At 50.4% G+C, this 24806-nt stretch overlaps 2 protein-coding genes and 1 long non-coding RNA gene across 7 annotated transcripts in view; 1 reads left to right on the top strand and 2 right to left on the bottom strand.

The window, feature by feature from the left end:
- The window catches only part of ZNF76 (zinc finger protein 76), a 34162-nt gene extending 31664 nt beyond the window's left edge, over positions 1–2498 (bottom strand). For 3 of the 4 annotated variants that reach the window (XM_034990560.1, XM_034990562.1, XM_034990563.1), the window contains exon 1: positions 2194–2299. The gene's annotated coding sequence lies outside the window, so the exon portion shown is untranslated. The other variant, XM_034990561.1, reaches the window with a different exon arrangement.
- Positions 2499–2613: 115 nt separating this feature from the next.
- The window catches only part of LOC118000667, a 41785-nt gene continuing 19592 nt past the window's right edge, over positions 2614–24806 (top strand). Inside the window, exon 1 of the long non-coding RNA XR_004676521.1 lies at positions 2614–2974. This is a non-coding gene — a long non-coding RNA (uncharacterized LOC118000667). The remainder of the gene's footprint in view (positions 2975–24806) is intronic.
- SCUBE3 (signal peptide, CUB domain and EGF like domain containing 3) overlaps positions 11055–24806 on the bottom strand; it is a 33475-nt gene continuing 19723 nt past the window's right edge. For both annotated transcript variants that reach the window (XM_034990476.1, XM_034990477.1), the window contains exons 7-22: positions 21734–21850; positions 19945–20067; positions 19351–19467; positions 18731–18856; positions 18339–18455; positions 18096–18200; positions 17689–17805; positions 17212–17370; positions 16756–16971; positions 16209–16370; positions 15838–16005; positions 15160–15321; positions 14534–14731; positions 13903–14055; positions 13699–13778; positions 11055–12034 (exon numbers count right to left, since the gene is read on the bottom strand). In XM_034990476.1, the coding sequence (XP_034846367.1) occupies positions 11885–12034; positions 13699–13778; positions 13903–14055; positions 14534–14731; positions 15160–15321; positions 15838–16005; positions 16209–16370; positions 16756–16971; positions 17212–17370; positions 17689–17805; positions 18096–18200; positions 18339–18455; positions 18731–18856; positions 19351–19467; positions 19945–20067; positions 21734–21850 (2270 nt within the window). In that variant the 3' untranslated portion in view covers positions 11055–11884. The remainder of the gene's footprint in view (positions 12035–13698; positions 13779–13902; positions 14056–14533; positions 14732–15159; positions 15322–15837; positions 16006–16208; positions 16371–16755; positions 16972–17211; positions 17371–17688; positions 17806–18095; positions 18201–18338; positions 18456–18730; positions 18857–19350; positions 19468–19944; positions 20068–21733; positions 21851–24806) is intronic.

The raw sequence follows: 24806 nt of genomic DNA, 5'->3' as shown, positions 1-24806 counted from the left end.
GAGGATGGTAGAAGGGAGGCAGTTGGAACACTGAGAAGAGACTGAAAATAGGAAATCATACGAGGAAAGACTACTGGGCCAGAGGGTTTTAGAGTGTCTTGAACTCCTGGCACGGAAGGGACTTAGCAGGATAAGTAGGTTTGGGGTAAAGTGCCTGTGAGGTGGCAGCCCCTTTAGGGTGAGTGACATCATGGAGTGAGGGCTGTGAGAGGATGTGTGGACAGAAGATGGAGAGAGGTATTAAGGTGCAGGGGTCTCAGGGCACGTGGGGTGGAAAGTCATGAACAATGGGTTAAGGAAGTCACTAAGCCATGGGGCAAAGAGTAACAGAAACCTTGGGGGTCATGGTATGAATTAATGTTGGGCTTAGGAATCATTTGAAAGTAAGGAACAAGGGGCTCAGGGTGACCTGGAAAACTGCAGGTTTGGGAGTGAGAGGTAGTGGAGCAAGTGGGTTTTGAAGACTGTGGACTCAAATACTCACTCTGCTACTTATCTGCTTCAGGTTCTTTATTTATTTGAAACCAAACCAAACCAATAGAAATGGGAAATGGTGGTGGATATAGTAATAATCACCTCTTGGGGTTGTCGAAAGGTAAATTTAATCTATACACATAAAGCATGGCACACACTAGGTGCTCAGCCAATCATAATTAAAGAGGGATGAGAAAGAATCAGAGAAGGAGAGGCCACAGCAGAGATAAGAGGATGGGGATTCCAAGAGCTCAGGGGTAGAAAAGCAATGTAACGCATGGACCCTGTCTTGTCTGTTGAATCCCTAGCACCCAGGACAGAGTAAGACCCATAGGAGCTTCAGTTTGTATTTAAGGGTTCCCATGGGCCAGGCATGGTGCCGAGTGCTTTGTATGCACCATCTCAGGCAAGATTATTACCCTACCTTAGCAGAGGTGGAGGCTGAGGGTTCAGACAGGCTAAATGGTATGAAGAGCCAGAATCAGACCAGAACCGAGGTCTCTTATCACATCAATGCCCCTAGCTGAAGAGCTCTGCTATCCTGCTTTGCCAACATGTTAACTGATGGGGCCTGGTCAAGGGAAATGGGTATGGAATATTAAGAGTGTAGGGGGTCATGGGAGTGAGGGAATAAAGTTCATGAAGCAAGTGGACCCTGAGGTGAGTTTACTAGAGTACACTTCTAGCGAGGGTACAAAAATGATTGCAAACAAATATCATCTTGACTGAGAACTGCAGAATTTCACAGCTGGAAGGAAACTCTCAGATCACTTAACCCAGCCTTATCACAATACAGATGACAAGCTGAGGCCCAGTGAGGAAGGGACCTGTCCCAGGTTTCCAAAGCACAACGGTGGCAGAGCTGGGACCTGAGTCTGGGATCACACACTCAGTCCAGAATTCTTTGATGCCTCCAACTACTACTACTTCATATTCATCTCTACATCTTCCTGGGCACCAGCATGGTGCTAGGGCACGTCTAAGTCATGTGCTGATTGACACTGAGGGGCTGAGGGTGCAGAGAGGGATGTCGGTGGGGGTGACTTTAGGATGAAGGGGGGAGCATGGAATGAGGATCATGAGGTTACAGGGCAAAGAAGGGATTACTAGATATTGGGGGTTATGTAGATGACTGGGTGGGAAACTATTGGAGTAGGGCTTAAGAGTTACCAGGAAAGGTTTGAGAGGAGTCACCAAGTTTGTGGGCGAACACAGGATAGAACCGTGGGAGTTACCGGACCAATGGGGTCATTGAGAAGGTTGGGGGGGTCACCTAGGAGGGATGTGGGGGTCTCGGGTCTTGAAGTCACTAGATTAGAACTGAGGGAGTCACTGGGTTGGTGGGTCCCTGGGCAGAGCTGGGGAAATTCCTGGGTTGGCAGATTCAATGAATAAGAATTGAGGATTACCTGGCAAGATTTTGGGGTCAGTGGGTGGGGTGTAGGGTCACAGAGGTGGAGGCGGGCGTGGGGTTTGGGAGCCGGGGTGGGGTTTAGAAGTCATGGGGGAGGAGTCGCAGGGCGGAAAGAAGGGGCAGGGATGGGGGCCGGGGGCCGGGGCCCCGGGTGGGGGAGGGGTCAGGTCGCCGTCTAGCCGCCCGGACGCTGGGCTAGGGCCGGAGGAGGGTGGGCACGCCGGGCTCGGGACCTTCCCGGGGCCCTGCGCCCGCCCGGCCTCCCACCTGGGCACGGTGGACCCACTCTTCCCGCAGCCACCAACCTGACAGCCCCCGAGGGCGACTCCGCCGACAGACCGCCATGCACCGGGCCCCGCCACCAGCGCCGGCCCCGCAACCCGCCTGCGCCATAGCCCGCCCGCCCGCGCGCTGCTTGCCTCGCGCGATATCCAGGTTCCAGGGCCGCCGCACTTTCCTCTCCTCGCAGCGCGCCTCTACCGGGCCCCGGAACCCGTATAGAAAATACAGGGCACGCTCCACCCCGCACCCCCCGTCGCCGCGGCAGCCGTCCGACTTATCCAGGTTCCCGGGCCCCTGGAGCCCAGGCGGCCGGGCTCTGAACCGTGCCCCTCCGAGCCCCGCCCCGCCCCCCGGCCGGGTGACGCACGGCCCGCGAGGCCGAGCGCCCGGGGAGGGCGTGATGACGTCACGACGCCCCGGTCAGGGCCCGGGCGCGGCTGGCGAGCCGGGCCGTCGCTATAGCAATGGGGAGCCGCCGCCTGTATCCTCCGAGGGACTCCGTCCACCTGAGGCCTGAGGCGGCAGCGGGGAGGAGCCCGAGGCCCCGAGGGCTCCACGCTGTCTCGTCGGCTGCCTGCGGGCGAAAAGGGCGCTCAGGAGCCGGGGAGGACAGGAGGGTTAGGTTGTGAGGGAAGCCGTTCCCGCGGGTCCCACTGCCCGCACTGGGGCTGCGGACCTTCTCCTTGGGGTTCAGAGCCCGGGGGCTTCCTCCTGCGCCTAACCGCCCCGAAGCGCCTTACTGGGCGCAGTCCGCAGGCACTGCCTACGATCTTCGAACCAGCCCCCTGAAGGAAGCAATTGCAGGTATTACTAGCTCCGTCCCGAAAAGGACGTCACTGAGGAGCCGTGAGGGACTTGCCTCTCTAGGGAGGGCTCCCTGACGGCCCTCGCGGGTTCTCTCACTCTCATTCCCCCCTCAGCCCCGCCCGCAGCCTTAAAACCAGCTACTCCCCACTGTAGGCTCGCCTGGGGTGAGCAAAAGCAAGCCCTTTTGCCATTTCCCCCCTCCCGGGACGGAAGGGCTAGCTGGGGGAATTTGCAGAAATCCAAGGGAAAATTAAAAGGGAGTGAGCTTTTCGTAAAGCATTGAAAATAACTGAGAGGAGTTAGATAAGGAACTGGTAAAGGTTGCTTCTTAGGAGAGGAATTGGGTGCCTGGAGGAATGAGGTGAGAAACTTTTCCCTCTCTGTCCTTTTAGACTAACTTTTTTTTTTTTTTTTTGGTATCCTCCCTCCCCTCACCCCAAAAATTTTAACTTAAAAAAAAAAGAATTTTCAAAGGAAGTATTCCGATAAAATAGAAACATTTACAAAGTACAGGGTTTGGGGCCTATGGTAGCTAACGATGCTATTGAGGACACTGACAGCCTCTTACCTCGCCTGTCGGAACAGCTTAACCAGAAAGCGCGCTTTTTAGTTTTAGGCATCCCCTCTTGCCTGTCTTATTTGTTTTGACACATCCTTTCCAGAGGTGGGACTGGGGCCAGAGTTGTCTTCAGGTTCTCTGTTTCAGTGGGCAGCGAGTGACAGTTGATGGCCCATGCTTATGGTTAATAATTGAGCCTTTCTATACCTCCTGGTATAGAAATAAACAGCCTGACCACTGTGGTGCCCTTTCTGTTCCTTTGTGGTGGAAGTTTGACAAGTTATTTTACGTACCTGCAGAGAGAATAAATAGCATGTCCTGTAGCATAAACTCCTGGTTAGAAATAGAGCAGGGAATAGAACTCAGGTTGTCCTAGTTTGTCTCCTTACCACCTTTTTCCATAATAAAAAATACATTTGTCCTTTTTCACATTCCATGCAGATCCTAATCTGATTGGCTAATCACCTCTCCTATTACACAATGAACAAAAACTCTGGGCAATCTGTGTGTGACTTTGAAGTAATAAGATTTTGACATTGGGTAATTTCAGGTACTCAGGAGAACTGGTGAAGAACATACTTTGGAGTGGACGATTGAAGGTCATTTCTAGCAGCTTGTGTTCTGCCTTTGAGCCCCACCCTAACAATATACCACCATACAGGCTAGTGGTCTTTTTTTTTTTTTTTTGAAGATTTTATTTATTTATTTATTTGAGAGAGAGAGAGAGAGCACAAGTGGAGGGAGGGGCAGAGGGAGAGGACAAGCCACCTCCCCGCTGAGCAGGGTGCTTGATGTGGGGTTCGATCCGAGGACTCTGGGATCCTGATCTGAGCTGAAGGCGGACGCTTAACTGACTGAGCCATCCGGGCGCCCCTAGGCTAGTGGTCTTAGGACATTTTTAAAAAATGGAATCTATAAAAGAATTTGAAAGGACTGTATAACCCCTTGTTCATTTAAAAGTTGGTATCTAACACAAATTTAAGTACTTGTAGAAGATATAATTTCTGAGTTATTGTAACTTTAACATTTTAAACTAAAACCCTTCTGTAACTCTTTAATTGTATCCAGTGGACTCCAAATACCCGAAATATTTGATGCCCACCATCATCTATTTAAAAATATGTGAACAAGCCCTTTAGCAGAAATTTTATATGGTTCCCTTTCTTCTTGAACTCCTAATTCCATTCACTTCCCCTACAGAACTGTATCCTAATTAGTGTATTTGTATGTTTTAAAGACTCATTGATCACTGTCACACTTCTTTGCAACAAGAATGAGTATAAATTTAAGTTTATTGCCTGTGACCATAGGCTTTAATTGTTAAAAAGTTTCTTTTGAATTGAATTGTCATTACCGTTATTACTGGTACACAATTTATTTAAAAAAATTACATGTTTTTATAACTTGTGAAACCTAAAAAGTACAATCTTTATTGAAAATGCATCCCTTGGGGTGCCTGGCTGGCTCAGTCAAGAGCATGCGACTCTTGATCTTGGGGTCGTTAGTTCGAGCCCCATATTAGGTGTAGAGATTACTTAAATGAATAAATAAAAACTTAAAAAAAGAAAAAGAAAATGCATCCCTTAATGAGAAATACGGTATTTCTTAATTAGTTCAGGTTTTCATGGATGAGTTCAGGTATTCAGACCTAATGGTAGAAGGAGATAAGGTACAATAGCCATTCTCTGTTTTTTATTTTTAGAGACATAAGCATTGAGAAACCTTGTTCATGTAGTAATTGGGAAAGGAAGAGATTTGTTACAGCATTAGTCCTTGAGGCTTTGAACTACTCCTAAATTACACGCCAATAATCACAAGGTGTCCTATTACCAAATAATATTCTCAAGTACTATCAAATAGAGTCCTTTAATTTTATTAAAAACAGGATTGGAAACCACTGAACTTGCAAAAGGATTTGTCATCTAGTCATTAGAGTCTCAGTTTCAGTCTTATAAAAATTACTGTTAGTTACCTGTTACCTTTTCACTCAGAGGCACCTTGTTAATCAGAGACTGATTTTCATACTCTTTTACCAACACAATTTTTTTTGATAAAATTCTTTTATCATTACATGCTTTCAGGATCTTTTTGTGAAAATATTGAAGTGCGGATTCACTTCAGTATGGAAAACACCTACCATTTGTGGAATTAGCAAAGCCAATCTTCTTTCAAACCAATTAGCTAAATCAGACTTACTTTCTGTTAGGAAAAAGTCTGACTTTATTCTTCAATTCAAATAAATATGTTAATATTTGTTTTAAAGAATATTGTAAAAAATCATTGGGAAATAAGTTACTAGTTGTAACTTATAAAATACTAAAAATCAGTCATGATTAAAATTATATAGAGTTAATATTAACATTACAAAAACTGTAAAAACAAGATAGTACTATTTCTCATTATATAATTTGGAATAATGCCGTGTAATATGTAGCTAAATCTATTAGTTAATAAATGAGAAGTAGGATCGAAGGCATGTTATCCCCTTGGCAGATATGGATATGTGCTCGTGTTGAATTCTGATGTTTGGCTTTGGGGGACAATTAAGTAAGAATCATGTTTAAAAATCAGAAATAACTCCAATTAATTTTTTTAGACTTCATGACAAACTTTTTCTTACATACTTAATAAAAAGGAAAAGTATATTTGCTAGGAAATAATGGATTGAACAGCTAACAATTTGGTTTTACTAGTAGGAGGTAGAAAATAGTAAACATTTTATAAGATGAAGTAAGAGGACTGATTGTAATAGGAATATTTTTATATGAATGGAAAAAACAACCCCTCCCTCCTATTCCCCAGGTTTTTATATCCTGGGCCATGGATGAAGATTCAGTGTAGGTGAGGGATATGCCTTTCTTTTTGTAAAGTAGGACAAGGACTATGCTGAAAGAGGAGGTGGAATGGAGTGTGCCTAAGTATCCCGGCTGGTTCCCAAACAGATTCGTTTGGGGGAAGATTTCTAATAGAAGTTGAGGATCTGGAAACTTACTTCCTTAAAATGCCCCTCAGATTGATTTCCTTGCCTAGTATCTCTTGGAAGATCTTCACATACCCTTGGAAAGAATTCCTTGGAATGTCTTCATGTGCCCCGTTTTATAAAGACTGATATAAGCAGACTCAACTGTACTGGCCCTGATTATACATTAATCAGGGACAACATCACAAATGTCCTAGGAAGAAGGTGGAAGACTTGGTGTTTGGGAATAAAAGAGGGTTAAGAGATAGGTCAGAGAGGATGGCCTCAAGCTGATGTAGTCATAATAGTCCTGTATTCGTCCTCGGCTTTGCAGTTCTAGAAATGTGACTTTGTCAGCCCACCAAAGTGTTCATGTTTTGTCACACTAAATCAAACTTACAGGAAGTTTGATTGGAATGCCAGTGAATTAATATATACTCATAGCCACCAGGTAGACTGGATTTTCTCTCCTGTTGAGAAGTGTATGTGGAAAGATCAGTTGTAATCAGAATCTTACCTGAGGAGTATGGGTCTTGAGTATGGCTATTGTTATCAAGCTATGATAGCCTGATGCGCGATTCAAGGCACATAACAGGAGCTCAGTAATTGAGAAATGAATGCACCTATTCTTTATAGATGGTAACAAGGAAGTTTAGGATTCTAGTAGGCCAACCCAACATATTTTTTGATCAGGTAGATTTTGCCTTGTTTCTCTTAAATTGCTATATCATTTGGATATTAGATCCAATAAAATTTTATGTCAGGGAATTACATAATTGTAACAAGTTTTATCTGTCATCTCTGAGCCTAGAAATTGGGACTGTTCATTTGTAAGAGACTGGAGATTGTGTTCCTGTCCCGTATGGTAGTAATGGTCATAGTGGCTAAATGATATTTCAGAATTCTGTTGGGTGGCCAAGAGTGTACTGCCTAAAAAGAACAACTTTGCGTGACTCTCAATGCTGGTATTTTGCTAGAGTGGGACATCTTAATTAGGGAATCTGTGGCCTGGCTAGATTTGGGGAACTGTACTATAGTGAGGAGAAACAATACCCTAAACTTCCCCTACTCCCTAGATCCCCCATAGGGGATAATTCTTGATACTGCCTTTAAAAATAGAGAGACAAGCCTTTTCAGGTTCCAAAATCATTAGGAATAAGATGGATACATGAAACAATTTTATAAGTCCTATCTGAAAGCCAGAGGACACTTTGTTTCCAGCTCTAGAATAAACTATTGAGACAGAGGAATAGATGCCAGGCCAAGGAGTTTCATTTAGTATTTTAATAATAATAATAAAAAAAGACAATACAAAATCCAAACATTTCTTTTTACAAGTTCAGATACATTTTTTCCCCAAGTGCAAAATACTCTATGAACGGCATCATTTACTGTTTATTGTTGATTGTGTAGGAGATGCTTACTATATTGGCAGCAGTGGAAGGCAGATATAAATACAACATTTTGAGATTCTTTTTCTGCATTAAAAAAAGCCTCCCACATGGTAATGATTATTCTCTGAAACTTCAGTTTAACTCACATAGAAGAATAAAGTTTTCGGTTTATCCAAACTGCTACAATGTGTTGTCTAGATAAGCTGATAACAGAACTGGGGGTTCTATTCTCTCTAATCATATATTTTCTTAAAGGGTTCCTAGTCCAAATAATGGCCCAAGGACAGGGTGTGCTATCTTTGAGACAGGTCCTATTTAAAGATACCCTTGTGTTGTTTGCTTCCACTTTTGTGCTTTAGAAAGAAGCCAAGCAGGTTAACATTATTTTCTGCTTATGGTCAGTTATACTTTGTCTCCCTCCCCCTAATTTGAGCCTGTAATATTGAGGTTAAGCAGCAAATAACAAAGTTGGAATGCTCTATAATGTTTTCTGACATTTTGAGATATGACCTGTCAGTCCACTACAGAGTCCCCTCAGACATGCCTATGGAGAACACTTCTCAGATACAAAAATTTCATTAGGGCCAAAGACCAGGGCCGTATTACTGAACTTGCAGCAACAAATCTGAGCCTCCATTACCTCAAACTAACCCAATCCTCACGAAGTCAGAGCAGTCACAGCTCAGTGTCTTCTTCTGGGGATTTATAGGCCTGGGGTAGGGCAGCTCAAGTCTGGGCTCTGGTCGGTTTTCTCCTGACTGAGAGTTCCCTCGGGGTTTAGGGAATGGACCTGGCCTAATAATACAGAAAGAGGGAGGCAGAGAAGTAAAAAGGGATTGCCATGTTGCTGAGGATTTAAGTGCCTTTCTGATGTGCATCACTTGGCGCTCAGAGTCCTTGCAGAAATGGCTTCCCATTCCCAGACTCAGATCAGGGCAGGTTTTGTACTAAGAGAAATGAAGCCTCACAGTACTGTGGCCCTGTAAACACCCCCATCCTGCAGAGAAGCCTTGGGACTGGTTGATGAAGGGTTCCCATTTACACCATCTACTTCCTTCCTTACACTGGTAAAAACCATTTTTTCTGTCTGACCTGTAAAAGGCCTAGAGAGTCCCTGAGTGTTGACTCCTCATTCAGTCTACTTAACCCCTGGTTTGATGCCCCGAGACTGGCTTCCTCCATATGTTCAGCAGTAGCTTTGCCTGGATTGTTAACCCCTTACTTGGACGACCTAAACTAATCGTGGTGGGCATTAGCAGGTCTTTACCTGCTCACCAAGATCTGTTTTGACATTAGTTAAAAAGCCTAGTGGTCTATACTTCCCATACTGTGGAAATCATTTGCAGTTTCCAGAAACCGTGGAATGAATTACTGGAGGAAATATGTTTATGTGTATGTATGGGGTGACAGGAAAGGAAGACAGCAAGGAGAAGCCAGACCCTGAAGGTCTAAGTTGGGAGGTACTCTGCTTAGCTTTCTAAGAGAGATGCAATGGTAGGGAGAGAATCAGAAAGTTATCCTAGCTTCTGGTGGAGAATGAGGATGGTCAGAGTGGATTAAAGCAGTTTTCATGGCATTTCCTGGGAAGTGTGGATACTTCTATTAAATGACCATTTTCTTGTATGGAAGCAGCCATGTTGTATCTTTATAGCAGAGCCCTCTCTGACTAAGAGAGACACAGGAAGCCAGACACTCTACTGCCAAGGGCCTGGGTGTTGGCTAATGGAAGTCGGGGGAACTAGCTTTGACCTTGGCTACCTACTGCCTAAGGCTATCTTTGGCTGGTGAACGCTACTGATTAGGGAGTGAGGGGATGGTGCAAGCTTCTTTATGTAGTGTCGACTCTCCTGGGGGAGCAATAACCTGGGACAGTCACTTAGAAATGAACCCTAGAAGTTAATTGGTAGCCTTTGATTGAATAGAACTACACCTTTGGGGGAAATAAAAGGAGCAAATGGAAAATAAATTTATAGGCAGCAGTGGAATGAGGGTAGAATGTGTGCAGGATGTGGGCTTGGGCATGAGCTTGATTCTTCCTTTTGAAAAGCAGTAGTGGAGGAAGCTAGGCTTGAAGTCAACTCCTGGAGGGAATGGCAAACCGGTAGGGGTAGGCAGAGGTCAGGCAAACTTCATGCCTGGATAACTGTCCTATTCTTGGTTCCCATAGCCTTGTCTCTGGCCTCAGGGCCCTGAGTCAGCCCATCCCCAGGGGGTTTGTCCTGATGCTCTTCCATGTGTACACCAGGGGAAAACAGGATGAAGGCAGGGAAAAGATGGAGGCTTTCCCTACTTGGGAGTGGAGAATCACTGACCGATTCCATCGGCCTCTACAGTCGTGAGGTCCATGCTGAATCCATAGAGAGGCACAGGGATGGCAGGATTGGATTAGCAAACACAGGTCCCTCTCCTTCCTGCTCCGTCAAGTCCCCAGAATTACTCTCCTACACATCAGGTGCCTCTGAGCTACAGTTTTGGGTTCCCCCAGCTGAGGGTTCCAGAGGTCTGAATGGCCACTGGTGGGGGAGCAGAGACAGATCAGATGCTCCAGCACTCAAGGTTCATGAGATTCAAAATCTTTTTTCTTCCACTTCAAACATACACTCTTCTCTCTTGGGCAGCTATAAATAGGTTTGTTCTAATAGAGGAAAAAAGAAACAAAAACAAAAAACAAAACCAGAAAACAAAAACCCCTCCCTCTAGACAACATAGGAAGACTCAAAATGATTGCACTTATTAGACGTGGACAGGGTGGGCAGAAGGCTCGCCAAGTGTGCACACATTCCTCTTGCTGCCCACAACCTGGGGCCAGCAAGGTTGTGGGCAGCAAGTGGCTCTGGGCTGGCTGCAGAGCAGGGTCCTCTTTGGTGGAGCCCACAAGCCATCTGGGGCTACAAGGGAAAGACAAGTCTGGGGCAAGGCCCAGGCTGGCTTCTGGTCAGCAGCCATGTTTCTTTAAGGACAACACTTAGCAAGGGGAGTAGGGCTCCCCCAGGGAGCACTCAGGTAGGGGTGAGGAGATGGCTGGGCCAGGAAGACAAGAAAGGGGATTAGTGTTTGAGGCTGGCTTCCAATTGTTCTGTAGTCTAGTCCTTTAGATGATACATTTATTTCCTTCCTTCCTTCCTTCCTTCCTTCCCTCCTTCCTTCCTTCCTTCCTTCCTTCCTTCCTTCCTTCCTTCCTTCCTTCCTTTCTTTCCTTCTTTCTTTTTTTTTGGTGATGCTTTAAAACCTGGTTTCTGTCCTGCAGAGCTATAGTCTTTCTGTTGGGGGGTGACAGCGGCACATTCAACATGGTAATGCCTGCTGCTTTTCCTCATTCAGCTGCTGTCCACTAGCCCAGTGCTATGGGCCTTTTGTAAGCCCTCATGGATTGGACCCCAAGCAGATGTGGGGGAAGAAGGAAAGAAGCTGTAAAGACAAGAAAGCCAGCTGTGTGGACAGTCCAGGGCTCGAACCATGTGCCCCAGAGTACCAGTGCTGGCATTAAGCCTGTAAGTCAAAGGCTTCTTTGGCAGAACCCTGGGTTGTTAGAATCATCCTGGGGGGCACAGCCAGGGGGCATTTTGGCTCCTGACTAGCAAGGCACAACCCTAAAATGGCAGAAGCCCTTCTTCCCCCGCCCCATTCCCCACTTCCTTCATGGGCCTCTAGCACCCTTCCAAGCTGATGAGGCCAGGGATGTGGGCTAGTAAAATGGGCAGTGTGGCTGGGAAGGGGAAGGGGACACTGTTCTTTTACCCCTCAGGGGAAACAGAGCCAGCGCTTAATGGCTTTTCCAGGGAGCATGTAGGAAAAGAGACCACAGTAAGAGAGAGGGAGAAAGAGAGAGGCAGAGAGAGACAGAAAGGAAGAGTGCTTTGTCTATAGTGATTTTTTTTTTTTTTTCCTCCAAAAAGAAATAGAGGAGAGAGTTCCTCATCTGGGGATGGGAGCTGCCGGCTCTGAGGGCTAAGGAGTCTGGGGGCTTTAAAACCTGGGTCTTGGGCTTAGGGGCACTATTTGTAGGGCCTCAGGAAGCTGGAAACTTTGGAGCGGAGTAGCTTGATGAAGGATTTTGGCAGCATCTCCTTGTGCTTCTCTGTGTACTTGAAGTAGTTCTGGGGGTGGGCCAGCACCTCAAAGAAGGCCTTGATGAGCTTCTTGTCCTGCAAAGGGTGGCAGGCGGCAATGTCAGCCTCAGCGTTGGGGGTGGGAAAGAGGGATACCAGCCTTGACTCAGAAGCAGCCCCTCCTCATGTTGAGTAGGCATGCCCAGAGGTGACTTCTGGATTTCCATCCCACCACCTGTTCCTCCTTTAGAATCTTACAACTTCGTCATTGGCAGCGCCATCCTTCCCTTGCTCATGTCCCAGTCCTTGGAGTCATCCTTGACTCCTCTCTCTTGCCCACAACCACAACAAATTCTGTTGATTCCACCTTCAAAATAATATCTGGGGTCTGACCGTTTCCCACAGCCTCCACAGCTACCACACTGTCCAGGCCACCATCATCTCTCACTTGGACAACTTGCAATAGCCTCCTACCCTGCTTCCTTGCTCCCTGCTCCCACCTACCCTTGTCCCTCTACAGACTGTTCTCCCCCATAGCAGCCAGAATGACTTTTTTGGTTTTTAATTAGATCATGTCCTTTTGCTATTGAAAACACTTCTCTGGTTTCTTTTTTCATTCAGTAAAGCCCAGTCCCTTGCATGGCCCATGGGCTGAAAGTGATTTGTACCCTGCTCTCTGTCCTCCAGTCCCCCTTGACTTTCTTACTCTGCTGAGCTCTCCTGGCTTCAGGGTTCTCAAACATGCCACACCACTCCCATGCTTCTCAGCTTAAAATGCTCCTTTCCTGATCTTCTAATGGGTAGCCCTTTACCTCATTTAGGTCTCCTCTCAGAGGCCTTTCCTGACCATTCTGTCTGAGACAGCAACATGGCGTGTGGAGAGCCTACTAGGCGCCAGGCACTGTGCACTGAGGCTCAGGTCTTCTGGCTTCTAGGCTAGTATTCTTCCTATGGCATCAGCAGATTTTTAAAATAAGAGACGGGACTTCTGGCCCCTCATCCCCACTACTTTATGCATTGGAGTTCCACAGCACATCTGAAATAAGGGTTCAGATGCTTTAAAACATGTTCAAAAAGCACTGCTGAAATGATTTTCTTTGTAGTCTGCAAGTTCTAGGAGATTTTTGTCATTGTGTCTCTTATTTTGACGATAATGCAAAAATGATTTTAATAACCATAAAGATAAAATTTGTTCTTGCATTGATAATTTATGAAGGATAATACTGTTGCTAGGACTGTAGCTTCCCAAGTAAGATTTTCTCAAACAGATCCACAGACCCTGGCGGGTCTAGTTCATTCTTTAATGTTGGTAACATTTCTTTTCCTTTAAAACAGGTTGTGCTGAATTAACTCTGAGAAACACTGTGCTAGATCTGCTCCTTTTCTGTGGGAACTGAGGAGGGAGGCAGGGAAGGGAGGGACTTATGCAGAAGCATCTTTCTGTACCTCATTTCCCCCCTATTTCTTGGTACAAGCCGTAGGGGACATTTCATCTCCTCATCTTCTCTTCCTCTTCCCCCACAGTATAAGGTAGTGTGAGGGACCCTGCAGTCAGGTGGACTTGGATGCACTGGGCAAGTTCTATAACTCTGTGCCTTAGTTTTCTTATGTGTAAAGTGGGAATGATAAAAGTACCTATTTCATAGAGCTCTTGTGTATATCAAATGAGAATATTCCTGTAAGCCTTCAGCCTACTGCCTGCACATTGTTACATGCTCATTAAATGCTGGCTATTCTTGTTGCTGTGCTCGTTCACTTGCCTTTAAAATCTCCTGGTGGTTTTCAGACGCATAGAGCCGGCCATCTCGAACAATGTCTTCTACTAGCTGCTCATAGTCCTCTGCAAAATCAACCAAGGGGAGCAGTTTACGAGTGGAAACTCTTCCTGCTCCCCCTGCTCCCTCCTAAGACTCATGAGCCTCACCTTTCTCACCCACCTCCCTGGCATTCCTGCCCTTGCTCACCATCATAGGTAACATAGGGGATCTGGAAGCCACGAGCGCTGTTGGCCTCACTTGTCTTAAAGTTGATCCAAAGCTTCCTGGAGCGGGCCGTGAAAGCAATGGGCCGCTCGTAGGTCTGGCAGGTCTCATAGGTAGTAATGGAGGATGGGGAGGCTGGGAAGGCAAGCAGCAGGTCAGGAGAGCAGCAGGGCAGGCTACCCAAGCCCTCGTGGAGGAGGGCCGTGGGGGGAAGGAGTCATGCTGACAGAGGCTCTCCCCTGTGCATGTACCTCCCCCACCCCCAGCATAAACATATCCTCTCCCACTGCCCTCTGCTTGTTCCACAACTCCTCTTTGATGTCCGGGCACTCACAGAGTGTAAGAAATTTGACATTTAAATGAATGGAACAGCAAAAATGCTAGAACAGGAAAGTGACATGTGTAACACTATTGGAGTTCTAATCCCAATGCTGGCTTTCTTAACTCTGCTCTCCACCCAACATAGAGCATTCATTGCTGTTTTCCTTTGTTAGCCTCTCTCGTCCCAAGGCCTCCCTTCTCACTGCCCCAGTTCTTCCTGTACCCATCTTCTCTCTCTCTCTCCCTCCCAACCAGATTTGCCCTTCCCTGGCCCAGCTCTGCAGCCACCCACAGTTCTTTCTCATGACGAGGACGTCCCCACACTCATCCTCAGATGGCAGGAAGATCTCGGGTACCACGATAAGGATCTTGCGCTTGGGTGGGGGGTTGATGTTCCAGATGCACTCCACGCCAGCTGGGTAGTTGCCTGGGTAGTTGGGGGACTCGATATAGCCAGTGAACTCACCCAGCTCCCCACCACACTGGCGATCTGTATGCAAACCCAGGTGCAAGAAAGAGAGCAAGAAAGAGAAGGGAAGTCAACAGGGAAATGGGTTAGGGATATTGAAGCGTTTTGAAGTGGAAATCAGACACATGTAGGTAGCCGCCTTCCTCGTTCATCATCTCTTCTCCAAGTTCTGGGTCCACCTTCCTTCCCGCCCTTTTAGTACCTTCTCATCTCACTTCACCTCTCTGTCTCCCCACTACCTGTGTCCAGGGAGAGAGTGCCATGGGGCCCAGTCCAGCAATGGTCTTGGGATTGAGTGGGTTGGGAGAGGTGGAGGGTGGGACTTTCGTGCCCACCCACTCCCTAGCCTTGCTCCCTGTGGGTTTACTTATCCCACCCCCAACCTCTTCTCATGGCCATTGTTCCCAGGCCTCTCTACGCCCTTTTCCACCGCCTGGCCTGCCACATACTCTTGCACTGGGCCACGCTGGTGGAGCCATCAAAGTCAGTGCTTGTGTTTCCTGGACAGCGGGTGCAGAAGTTCTGACGGAAGTCAGGCTGATAGGAGCCCATGGCACAGCGGATACAGCGATGGATGCTGGTGTTGTAGTAGTGACCAGGGGAGCACTGGACTGCAGGCAAGGGGGAAAGGTAGGAGTTAAGATGGCAGGCAAGTGGGAGTTCTGGGGCATGGGATGAGCAGGACATATTCATCATGGAGAAGCAGGGGACTGAAGATACCCAAGTTCCTTCCAAAGCCCCAACCTTTCCTAGTCATGCCAGAATTTAAGCCTAGGGAAAAACAAACTTGACAGACTGGTCGGCTACTGTGCCAGTCCTTTTCTTTCAGGCACTGAGCATCGTGCCAAACCTATAGAAACTTATTTGTAGTATTGAGGGGAATATGCTACCCGTTCTCCAAAGCAGAGGAGTAAATGAGACTGTTATTTATTCCCTAATTCCTGGACTTGGGACTGGTGAGGGTCAGGATGTGTCCTCTGAGCGGGACGGTATGGTTGGTCAGGCAGCTGGGCCCTTCCCAGTCTGGGGAAGATGGTGGGGCAACATACTTAGGTTTACTCTGGGGACTTGGAGAGTTTTTGGAAGTAGTTCAAGCTGGGGAGTCTCCAAGTGAGTAGCCCATTCACCTTTGGTGTCACAGTCTTGGAAGGAGATGGCCCCCTCATGCTTGGTGGTGAGGCCCCCACCACATGGGAAGCACAAGGTCCGTCCTGCTTCAGGTTGGTAGGTGCCCCGTGGACATGGCTGGCAGGGCTTGAACCCGTCTACAGAGTATTGGCCAGGTGAGCACTGACCTGCAATGAATCAAGGGCCCAACTCTGATGGGGATGGTCCTGGTCATTCCCTCGGATTACCCAGTCTCAGGGACAGAGGCACACAAACTGGATGTTGACGAGGAGAGTGGTCTGGAGCCCGGGCCTGCCCTTGGGAAATCCCATGCCCGTGGGTGTCCCAGTGCCCACCCTACCCCACTCTGTATTGTTTGTTCCCCTGGCACCTGCACATGTGGTGACGTTGGTGGCTCCGAGAGGCCCGTGGGCATCACTCCCAGGGCAAAGGTCGCAGGAGAGCTGCCCTTCTCTCTCCTGGAAGGTGCCCGCTGGGCATGGCACACACTGCTCCGTCTGGCCGTGGTAATACGTTCCCTGCGGGCAGCTGACTGAGGGAGAGTCGGCCGCGCTAGCCACCCCCCCCCCCCCCCCCCCCATTTCCCCCCCCCCCGGCCTGGGATTCCCCCTCCCCCCCCCCCTTTCCCCCCCCCCCCCCCCCCCCCGATTCAAGGAGAATCTCTGTCTGGGAAGAGACAGAATCCTGCTTGGGAAGACCAGGGGCCAAAGCCACGTACAGGAGGGTTGGTGGTCCCTCTAGACATGATATCCCTCTAGATTTCAGCCTGGGACCAGGGAGAGGAGGATGATAGGCAGGAGGGTCTTGGCTGCCTCATAATTTGAGGTACAACAGAGGCCATAAAGTGTCCTGCTCTGAGGCCCAAGTTGGGCCATCCCCACTCCCCTGTTCCCCTTTTCCCCAGCAAGCTCCCTTACCACACTTAGCCCCAGCACGGTGCTGCCCAGGCCTACAGGTCTCCACCAGCTCTGCTCGCTCCCCAGCTCCTGGGCCCGGCTTGTGGGCCAGTTCATAATCAAGGCCTGCCAGGCGCAGCAGGAAGCGGTCCTGGTTGATGGACTTTCTAAGCATCTTCAGGGACCCTTTCAGCCGCCGTTCCATTCGCTGTCGGAGGCAGGGGAGTCCACAGGCAGCTGGTGGTAGATGATGGTATGAGTCAGGGAAGGAAGAGAAAGTGGCTGTGAGCAGGAGGGCAGGGAGCAAAGCTAGGAGCTAGGAGGGGCATAGTAAGAGACTGGCTCCTGGCTTTGGTGTTAGGCGGGGTCTGCCCTTAGTACAGGCGTTGCCCCTTCCTTTTGCTGCTGAGACCTGCGGTTTCCCCACCTCTGACCCCTTGCTTTCCACCCTCCTCCCAGCAGTGCCCCCAGTCCCACCTGTGGTTTCTTCGGCTCTGACCTCTGCCTCCAGTTCCAGGGTGAGCCGAGTGACTTCCTTGGCTGGAGGGGTCCGGGCCCGCCGGCCCTTGCCCTTCCGAGAGGAGTCACACTTGAGGTGGATGAAGGTGACCTGGCAGTCAGAGCAGGGGGCACCACCTGGGGGAGAGGACTTGTCAACCCCAGGGGCAGAGAAAGTTCTCGCTCCCAGCTCTCACTGTTCCACCCCAAGCCAGCCAGACCTCACCAGATCTCCGCAACTATCTCAGTTCGCTTTTAATGTAGGATACCAATTATTTGGTGGGGGGATATCCCAGGACTTCCTTGGGCCCTGTGCCTGCAAGAGCCTCTTCCCCTGCTCTGTCCAGAGTTCAGGACGCCAGCGGGTTTTTGGAGATCTCGCTAAGCAGAGGAGTGGAGCGGTGGGAAGGGTGTGGTGGCCAGACAACCCAGTGGGGTGGGGGCCCCAGTCCAGACCTTGCCCCAGGATCCTGCTGGCCTCCTCCATTTTGCCTTTGTTTCGCAGGTGCAGGCGGCACTTGGCATCCTTGATCTTGAAGGAAGCCCGCTGTTTAACTGATAGCACTGCAGCCTCTAGGGGGATGGTAGAAGCTCAGCACAGCCTGGGGGCCCCGTAGGGGTGGGAACTGCTGTGGAGGGTATCGAGAAGCTGGGCAATAAGCCAGGGGCTTGGCTGGAGAAGGATTATGAAAGCCAGGGGAGTCAGATGTTAGGGGCAGAGGGAGCAAGGCAGAAGGGCTGAAGAATGACAAAGCAAGGAAGGGGATCCAGGATAAAATAAGGCCAGGAGGAGTAATGAAGAGAAATAGGGGTTACTAAGCAAGAGAGTAAGGTGGGAACAAGGCCTCTGGGCTGGTGCTCACCATGGCAGTGGTTGGAGTTTGTGCTGTTCCCGGTGTGGCCAGCTCGGGCTGGAGTGGCCCTGGGGCTGGGGGTGCCACAGCTCACCGTGAAGCCATTCTCAGACTCTGAGAGAAGGGGGCTGTCACAGCTCTGACCACCCCCCCCAACACCCACTGGGTGGAGTAATGCAGCGGAAGCAGAAGAGCTCCCTGCACAGCTGGCCTTTCCTCCCTGCCAGCCCTACAGCAACCGCCTCTGTGTACCTGGCGAAAACCGGGCCCGGGAGGGGCAGGTCAGGGCACAGGTGTCCTTCTTGCCAGACCGGTTGCAGCTGAGCATGGCTTTCGAGGCACCAGGACTGCTTTGACATTTTACTGGCTCTAGGAAGGGGAGAGGGACCGGAGGAAGAGAGGGCCTTCCTCCCCCACCCTCCTCCGCCATTCGCTCATTTGGAGGAAGAGAACTGTGATTGTAAACCGAGACCGATGAGGGGATTCTTTACCAGAAACTTCATGTCTCTAACTCAGATGACTACATTCTGCTCCCCTACTACTTCGCAGCTTCCTCAGCGTGGAAGGACCCCACTTCCAGGACCCCAATTTCCACCCCCCCAAAAGTGCAGTGCCGGCTCTGGCCAGCAGAGGGTGCTGCCCACCTGTGCAATCTTTGCCGTTCCAGTGCAGCCGGCCCTGGCCCGCGGGGCAGGTACACTGGTAGCTGCCCGGAGTGTTGATGCAGCCGAAGCGGCAACCTCCGCGGTTGATGCTGCACTCATCCACATCTGGGGGAAGGAGTAGGGAGATACCAACAATGGTGGAGGCGGAGTAGGAGCCACGGAGTGGGCAGTGAGTGAGGACCTTTGGTTAGAGTCCCAGGCACTCCGAGACGACTACTGGCTTGAGCAAACTCAAGCCTAGGACCTCCCTCCCTTATCTCTGCCCCCAGCCAAAGAACAACCGACTGAAAAGGGGCCTGGCTGACAAGGTTTTTAAAGCCTTCCACTCCTTCCTGCCACTGGGACTGCAATTTGGAAGTTGCGGATGGGAGTCAAGAGGCAGCGATGGGATGGGAGATAGAAATTATGGCAGCAGAATGCTGTTCCCCGATCTCATCTCCTAGTTGTCTTAGTATCTCCCAGGTCATCGTGATGGATGCAGACATGGCACATGCACCTGGGGACTGCCCACAGCCACAAGCCAACTCAGGAACTTGTTCAGCGGAAGGGTGTGGAGATGAGAGGGGCCGGGTGGTGGAGGGTGTGAATTGCTGGCTTACCCCCACAGTGGGTGACACCATACAGCAGGTAGCCATGATGGCAGAGGCACTGGAAACTTCCCGGTGTGTTGACACATATGTGGTCACAGGTTCGATCAAAAGAACACTCGTCTATATCTGGAAGAACAGGGATGCAAGCCACTGAATCTGTCTTGGGGCACTTGACCCTGGGACCCCTTGCTTAGGTGGAGGACCCACATGAGGGGCCTTGACCCTCCCTCATGGCCCAGCCCTAGGATCAATGATTTAGCAGTGCCTACCCATCCCCTGTGCCCCCTCCACTTGTAGTCTTTGGAGTCAGGAACTGTGAGATCTGGTGCCCATGGATCAGGACCACCATATGTGGGTAGGCAGGTCAGATCCTGCCAAGGATTTGAATTAGGGAGAAATCCATCCCTCCTCCTTGCCAAGAGCAAGGTAGAGCTGGTCCATCAAGAGGAAGGGGTACGTTTGCTAATTTCAGCATGACACTGCCTATGGAGACTCTCCACAGTGTCCACTGACTTTCTCAGACTCTGGCCCTCTGGCCTCCCTGAAGCTCTCCTACCCCTAGAACCTCTCCCAAGGCTTTCCCCTTGGCCCACATCTGCTCACCCTGGCAGTTCCTTTCATTGATGAGAAGCTTATAGCCCTTCTTGCAGCTGCATTCAAAGCTGCCCACTGTGTTGCGGCAAATGTGGTCACAGCCCCCATTGTTCAAGCGGCACTCATCTATGTCTGGGGAAGCAGAACAAAGCAGAACCAAAGGTGATACCAAAGCCTGGGGACAACAAATAAGGAGATGACCTCCCTCCCTCCCTCACAGAGACAGAGAAAACCAAGCAGAGCCCTGGGCCTGCTGTTCTGACTCCTCTCTCACTCTCTAGTCTGTTTCTTCCCTGTTCATGGGATCTGTGGTCATTAGGAACACCTTTCCTGGGACTGAGCCCTGTTAGAAAGGGACAGATGGGAAGCAGAGTCAGGCCCTCAAGGAATTGCCTAGAGTAGGAAGTAGGTAGGCATTCGAACCAGGGGGCTAGTTTCTGTCCTTCATTCTGTGGTGATGGCCGTTCCCCAAAAGGCTGGTGGGTAAGGTTTATCCCATGCTGTCCCCCGTCCCTGCCCGGCCTAAGAGCCCTAGGCAGCGGTGTGGGGGGTGGCACAGAGAGGTGAAGATTCAAAGGGGCAGCCCTTCAGAGAGGAGGAGCTAGGAGAGAGCCAGGCACCAGGACCTCCAGGAGAGCCAGTGAGGCTGGGTAGCTGCTGGGGGAGGGGTGGGGGCCAGGCAGGGGGCAGGACTGGGAGAGGTCTGGAGAGGCTCAGGCCTGAGGCGGCTTTCAGCACTAGGAAGGGAAGGGGGGCCCGTGAGCAGCTTCCTTCCTGAGGTCAAGTTCCCCAAGCTGGTGGCAGACAGGACCCAGGCTACTTACCCCTACTTGGGGGAGGGGGCAGAGAGGGCAGTCTTCCACTTCACTCTTAGCATACCTGTCAACAGTCCTTCCCAGCAGGAAACCTCTCAACTCTGGCTGTCTGACCTGCTGCCCCAGCCCTCCCTGTCTCCCCATCCTCTCTGCCAGCTGTTGGGCCAAAAGACACAAAGGAGGAGCTCAGTCCTCTTTCCAGGCCTCCTTGTGACCAGGCGACACAGACCTGATGAATCATTATTTCAGTATGGCTACCCTCCCTTTTTCCTCCCCCCACTCCACCTTTCTCCCAGACCTGGCTTATTAAAAGGAAGGGAAATAGAATGGACAATATGGGAAATTATACCATAATAATAGTTAACACAAGACACTTACCATCTGTCAGGTACTGTTCTAAGTACTTTTTATATAATTTATATATAACTGATCTAATCCTTAGGACAAGCACCATTATTGTAGTGGAACTGAGGCACAGATGCTAAGTAACTTGCGCAGGGTTGCAGAGCTGGGATCTGAACGCAGGTAGCCAGGCTCCAGCATCAGTGCTCCCAACTGCCACCCTCTTCTCCCTCTGACCAGTGTAGCCTTTCCACTTGGAAAGGTCTGGGGAATGTGGGTTAAGAAGGTTATGGAACACATCTGTGACCTTGTACACACACAGTCAGGACTCAAATATCCTTCTAGAGCCAGGGACAAATGAGAATGGCATGTTCATTAAGCAAGAGGGTTAGGGACCTGTAGGGGGATAGGAATGAGAGTAAGGAAAACAATGTAGGGTTGGGGCACTAAGGAGCTGGTCGGACTTTCGTGCCCCTTGAACTGAGGTGGGAAAGGCAGACGAGATAAGTCTTAGCCATGCCTTCGGTTCTTTCTAATCAGGACAGCCTCCGGGGGTTGAGGAGCTCCTATAATAGGTACTGTATCTCTGGTCCCAACCTCGGCCCCTTACCCCGATGCTCCTGTCCTCTGAGAGCCCTTACCTTTGCAGGTCTTCCTGTCTGGCTGCAGCATGAAGCCCACGGGGCAGCTGCAGTGGACGCCCGTGGCTGCATCGTGGCACTTACTGTCACAGCCCCCGTTGTTGACAGCACAGGTCTCTGTTTAGGAGGGAGGCACGGGGATGGTAATTGGGTTACTTGCTTGGAGGAATCCCAAACTTGAGGGGAGTAGAGAGCGGAGGCGCGAGGGAAGGCCTCAGCTGCCTCCCTGTGCTTTCGAAGGAGCATTCAGTGGAGGCTCCCAGCCCCCATCCCCTCACAAGTGCAGCCAAGCAGTCCACTTCCCTGCCCCCTACTTGATTGAAACAAGGTGGACAGCAGTGAGGCAGGTACAAGCCAGAGCTGTCAGGCAGGAATGCGCTGAGGGGGTGGAGGAGGTGGAGCGGGGAGGGCGCAGGGAGGGATGGGAGCTAAGGAAGGGTGGTTCTCAGCCTCCAGGGAACAAGAAGGGACAGATAGGAGTCTCCTCCTTTTTCCACCGACTATCTCTCTGGTGTCAGGGTGGGATAGTCTTGGGAAGAGTGAGCCTAGTGATCCCTAAGACAGCTGAGGGATGGCCACCAATTCATCTTCCCCTTCCTCCTTGCTCAGCTGTCTTAAAAAAAGGTCCCAGTTCCAGGCCTGACTGCTCATCCTCAGAGGAGAGGCACATACTTGGTCATTTCCCAGCCCCTCCTGGCTACCTCCAACTCCTCCCAAGCCCTCCTTTTAGTTCCAAATGGAGATAAGCTGGCTGTTCTGTTGTTTTCCTTTCCTAATGGGGAGAGACTGGCTAGGTAGGAGACCGGGGGGGGGGGGGGGGGGAGCGCCGTAAGGAACAAAAAAAGGGGCCAGAGGATGAGGCAGGGTATATGAAGGTAGATGAGAGCCAGAGAACCTCAAGGCTAAGTCTCTTCTCTTGCCTCGTCTTGACTGGTAAGTTCTCTTTGCTGAGGGGTCACAGTAGGGGGAGTATGGATGGGTCACTCTCCCTATTTTCTGAATTCAGAGCAGGACATAAACAAGTTTAAACTGCAGCTCAGGAGAGTCAGGTAAGCCCAGGGGAAAACCATCAGTTCAAATAGTGCAAGGCCCTGACCCAGGGACTCTGGAGGAAGCATGGGCCATCCTCTGGGGAGGCTAGAGTTCTCCCATTGGAGAGACAAAATCCCAAGCCCTCTCCCAGGGAAGAAAGGAGAGTGGTTCTGTGAATCAAGGGAACTGAATGAGAAAAGCAGCGGAGAGTACTATCATCTTCTTGAATCTTTGACTGCTAAAACCCAGGCCCAACCCTTGTCACCAAGGGGACCACCAAGGCAAGGGTTCTAGAAGAAGCCCAACGCTACCTGTGGGTCCCCAGTCAGGCCCTGGTTGCTCAAATGCCCAGGTTTAGGAGCAGCCACAGTGGGATCTCCTATGTACCACTCCCCCTCTAGTCTCCTGTGATTCCCCAAGACCATGGGAGGAACTGGGAGGGAACCTTGAATTCAGGCTCCAAACCTAGCCATTCCCTCCAAGAGTGCTCTTAGTATAAGAAGAGATCCCCCAAGGCCTGGAGCAGGGGGAGAGAACAGAGGTCCTGCGCCAGGACTAGGTAGGTTCGGAGGGACCCAGGGTGGGGAGCAGCAGAGCTGGTACAACGTCCATCCAGTTCAGACCAGGATGCCGGGCATAGCTGCCCTCCTGTGCAGGGCAGCATTCGCCAGGCCAGGGTTGGGGTGGCAGGATGGCAGAGCCTCAACCCTTTGCTCTTTGGGTCACGGTATTAAGCCACAGTTTAATCTGTGCTTGCTCTGTGCCAGGCACTTAGATGCTCCGCACACACTGTCTCAGTTTTCTCAGCAACCCTAAGGGAGAACTCTGTCTCCCTGTCTAGAGAAGAGTAAACCAAGGACCAGAGAAGAAAGTAGCTTGCTGGAGGTTGTACAGGTAGAAAGTGGCAGAGGCAGGATTCAAACTCAGGTCAGTCTGAATTCAGGTGTCATGCTGGTACCCGTTACGGTGGGACAGAATGGTGAGTGATGCTGCTGTGAGCTGGTGTGGGTAAGAACCCAAGGACACGGCCCCACGGAGGGGATGGCCTCGAACTCTATCCCATCCCTGTCTCAGCCACCTAATGGGCACAGCGGGTGAGCTGGAGCTGCTGGGTCTTTTGCTGTGTAGAAGGCAGAGAGAGGGAGGGGGCAGATGGTGGGGAAAGGGTGAGGTGTTAAGAGGGTGGGAGAGGGAGAAGGTGGCAGGAGGGAGCAGGAGAGGAAGGAGAGGAGGAGAGGGACAGGAACAAAAAAGACAAAACCAACATGAAGGCTCCTGGGCCAGCTCTTGGGGACTCGGGTGTCCTGTCACCCAATGGGCCCAGTACCCAAGCTGCAGGGGAGCCCTGCTGGTAGGCTGGAGTCCAGTCAGGCTGGGCCCAGTGGGCATGCGGTTAGTGGGAGCCCCAGCGGGTTAGCCCTTCCCCTAGCAAGCCAGTGAGAGCAAGCGGAGAGAGCAGACATATTTACCATTAGAAACGGCCTGAGGGGGGATGTGCTGCTCTAGCCGCCTTTCCCCTGTTTGACATTGTAAAAAAGCTGTTTAGATGCTGGGCAGCAGCCACTGTGGCCCACTGGGCCCCAGTCCCCTCCCTTCCCTCCTCCACCCCTGTAGCCCCAAACCACTAACCCCAAGTGATGAGCCCTTAGACTCCTACACTTAGCTCCCCAGCCTTGTCCTGCCTGGTATCCTCGAAGAAGCCAGGCTCCCACCAGATGACTGATGGAAAACAGAGTCCCAGGGAGGGGCCGTCATGGGCCCAGTACCACACAGCATGCCAAAGGCAGAGCTGGGATGCAATCTCAAATTTTACACGCTGCCAAGACCCAAAGGGTGCCCACCTTTTTGGCTAAACTCTACTGCCCTCTCTGTCTCCCCACTAAATTTGAATGTCCTGGCGGCCCCAAACAATGACGTTTCCTCCTACCAGGGCTGGGGACAAAAATGTGATTAGGGCAAGGCAAACTAAGTTCTATTGGAGAAGAGGGAGAGGAACTCGGGATGAATATAACTGTGAACCCTAGAGCTGCCTCATTTGCTC

The sequence above is a fragment of the Mirounga leonina genome, unplaced genomic scaffold (genome assembly GCF_011800145.1).
Source record: "Mirounga leonina isolate KUSES-001 unplaced genomic scaffold, KU_Mleo_1.0 Mir_53, whole genome shotgun sequence".
In the NCBI taxonomy this organism is placed as follows: Eukaryota; Metazoa; Chordata; class Mammalia; order Carnivora; family Phocidae; genus Mirounga; species Mirounga leonina.
This window is presented reverse-complemented; position numbering and strand designations above follow the sequence as displayed.